This window comes from Octopus bimaculoides, chromosome 16 (assembly GCF_001194135.2).
Source record: "Octopus bimaculoides isolate UCB-OBI-ISO-001 chromosome 16, ASM119413v2, whole genome shotgun sequence".
In the NCBI taxonomy this organism is placed as follows: Eukaryota; Metazoa; Mollusca; class Cephalopoda; order Octopoda; family Octopodidae; genus Octopus; species Octopus bimaculoides.
Window position 1 is genome coordinate 6,111,959 of NC_068996.1, and position 3,215 is coordinate 6,115,173.

The window sequence follows — 3,215 nt, forward strand, 5'->3', positions numbered from 1 at the left end:
GTAGCAACAGATCGCCAGCAATTGCTTCATCAGAAATTGCCGTCCTAGCTCCTGCTAAAAGGGATTACCCTGCTATGTATAATCAGAGCAGCGCAAAAAGTTGTTTTGCACAAGCATTTCTATAGCCAATTACACGGATGAAATTTACAGATGCTTAATAATTTTACGCAAAACAGCCTTCAGACTTTCCCTATTAATTTCATCGTCTTTTGAAGGGTTTTTTCGTTGTAAGGCTTTCTTTTTTAGTTGATTTTCAGCTAGCAAGACTTATCGTAGATGGCATAATAAGTCACACCCGGACAAGGTCGGGTTATACTGCTAGTACATAATAAAACGAAAGTTTATGCTGTCTGAAGATAGGCTACTAGACTGCAAGTATCATCTCAGAATAGACAAACCAACTCTAGAACTAAGGACTGAAAAATTTTATATCATTTACAATGTGCACACACACGCACTCACACAAACACCTGATACCATCATCATCATCATCCTTTAACGTTCGTTTTCCATGCTGGCATGGGTTGGACTATATATTTTCTTTTACTTGAACTTAGAAACCACCTTGAAGAGATCTGGTACTTATTCTGTTGGTTTCTCTTTTAGCCACATGGCATTAATTAAAGGAGCATAACCAAAGCAACACCGGCTGTCAAGAGATGACAAACAACCATAACAACACAGACACACATACACACATAAGTACACACACTAGTCACTCTGTATGGAGTTTCTACCAATTCCTTTTTTGTATGCTGAGCCCAATCATTTCTTTGATGGCATCAGAGCCTTGTCTTCTTATCTACCTATTATAACTTTACTCTTGGTTATTTATTTTAACTCCCTTCAGTTCCGGATTTTGCTTCCACGACTGGAATTTCTTCTCTAATCTTCCACAGATTCCACTACAAGAATTAGGCTTATGGGTGTTCAGATTTTAAACTGCTTTGTTATACTTCTGGAAGACTTAGTAAACAGAAGAGGGCTGAGAACTTAGTCCTGGTGGACTCCAACTTACACATTGTACTCATTATTGTTTTCACTTCTATGTATATAGCTTGTATGGTCCTCTCTTCCCATTCACCTACTCCAAGCTTCCCGTGTGCCCACCAGATGACAGAACAATAGAAAGCCTTCTCTAGGCTTAAACCGACCATATCCAGCCAAGATATTCTACCTGTTTTATGTTAAAACTGGCCAGATCTGGCCTCCCACATCTACCTTGCAATGTCATTCTTAAAATAGACAACCACATCATTGATATCTCAAATAAATAAACATTACACTTGACAGAGTAATCTGAATGTTGAAGCCTTCTCTAGGTTTAAAGTTGCTAAGTATAGTGGCCTACTTCTAGCTAAGTATTTGCCTTGTAGTTTTCTCACTAGAAACGTGGGATCAATATACCTCATCCTAGTACAAAGCCACACACACACACATACACTCTGTCTCTCTCACTGAGTTTATGACACAGGTATGGCTGTGTGGTACCTTGGGCAAGTGTCTTCTACTATAGCCTTGGGTTAACCAAAGCCTTGTGAAGAGATTTTGGTAGAGAGAAAATGAAAGAACCCATGCCACCATGGAAAACAGATGTTAAATGATGATGATGATGGTGGTGATATATGTACTAGGTCATTGCCCATTGCTATGCTGCCAGTAAAAATATTTGTTAATCACACATGTACCTGCATAAATTGTTCAAAGTGAAAGTTTTTTTTTGAAGTTTTTGTTGCATTGTCTACATGTTGAAAGACCTACACACATACAACCAAATAAAAAAAGCTATATATATATATATATATTATATACATATAGCTTTTTTTTAAAATTTGTGTTTATGTTGACAGATTTGCATTTAAAATTCCCATGTTTTTAATTAAAACTTATAAGTTACTAAGGTGAAAACACTATCTTTTTTTTCTCTCTCTCTCTCTCTCTCTCTCTCTCTCTCAACAACAAATTCTTTTCCTCCCCTTCTATTTAAAGTGAAAGTCAGTTTCCAAGGTCTGTGTTGCATTGTCTATATGTTAAAAGATACAGACAAACATAAACAAACAACCCAAAATGTGTGTTGTATTGTGTTGACAGACTTGCACTTCAAGTTCTGCATTTTTAATCAAAACTTGTTCGTTACTATAATGACAACACTGCCTATCTATCTTTCACTCTCTCTCTCTCTCTCTCTCTCTATCTATCTATCTCTCTCAACAACAACTTTTTCTCCTTCCATTCTATTCAAAGTGAAAGTCTTCTTTTGAAGCCTGTGTTGCATTGCCATATTTTAAAAAACACAGAAATACACTTGTGCGTGTGCATGTACACACAAACAACCAAAAAGAACCCAAAAAACATAGATATACATATAGTCTTTTTCTGTGTTGACAAACTTTCACTTAAAATTCTCTCATTTTAAATCAAAACTTTTTAGCTACCATAGTGACAACACTATCTATCACACTCTCTCACTGTGTTTCTCTCTCAACGACTTTTTCTCCTCCCCTTCTCCTAAAAATGCATTGTAATATATATTTTAATTCTTCCCCTCCCTCTAATAGATGTGATCTACAGACAGATTGAGATCCTCTTCTTTTTGATAATATAAGATATATGTGTGTATGTGTCTGTGTTTGTCCCCCACCACCACCAGTGTTAGTGTGTTTACATCCCTGTAATTTAGTGGTTTGTCAAAAGAGACCAATAGAATAAGTACTGGGGCGATTGGTTCCACAGGCATGACCATAGTCTAATGACTGAAACAAGTAAAAGGTAAAAAAAACAGTTAAAGCGGGTAACATGTCTAACTATGGATCAGTAGATTCCAAGTTTGGCTCCTGGTAAGCTCAAAATTCTTAAAGTCAGATACTAGTGACATACAAATGGCACCCATGCCAGTGGCACATAAAAGCACCCATTACACTCTCAGAGTAGTTGGCATTAGGAAGGGCATCCAGCTGTAGAAACTCTGCCAAATCAGACTGGAGTCTGATACCGTGAATCACTTATTAACTCAACAATTGCTTTATAAAAGACAAAATTTCTGTAAAACATACTCTTGCAATTTTTTACTTGTTATTCTTTGTACTTGTTTCTAATTGGTCTCTTCTTTTTATTTATTTATTTTTTATTTGCAGGGGTCCAAATCGGAATAAACCTTTTAAATATGATTCTCAACTTGGAATTTTCACTCACAGATAAAAGTTTTTTTTTTTTTT

At 36.1% G+C, this 3,215-nt stretch overlaps 1 protein-coding gene across 1 annotated transcript in view; it reads left to right on the top strand.

Moving 5' to 3' along the window:
- Window positions 1-3,215, top strand: part of LOC106871260 (THO complex subunit 5 homolog A) — a 52,284-nt gene extending 49,069 nt beyond the window's left edge. The window contains exon 17 of the mRNA XM_052973681.1: window positions 3,135-3,215. Coding sequence (XP_052829641.1) covers window positions 3,135-3,198 — 64 coding nt within the window. The 3' untranslated portion in view covers window positions 3,199-3,215. The remainder of the gene's footprint in view (window positions 1-3,134) is intronic.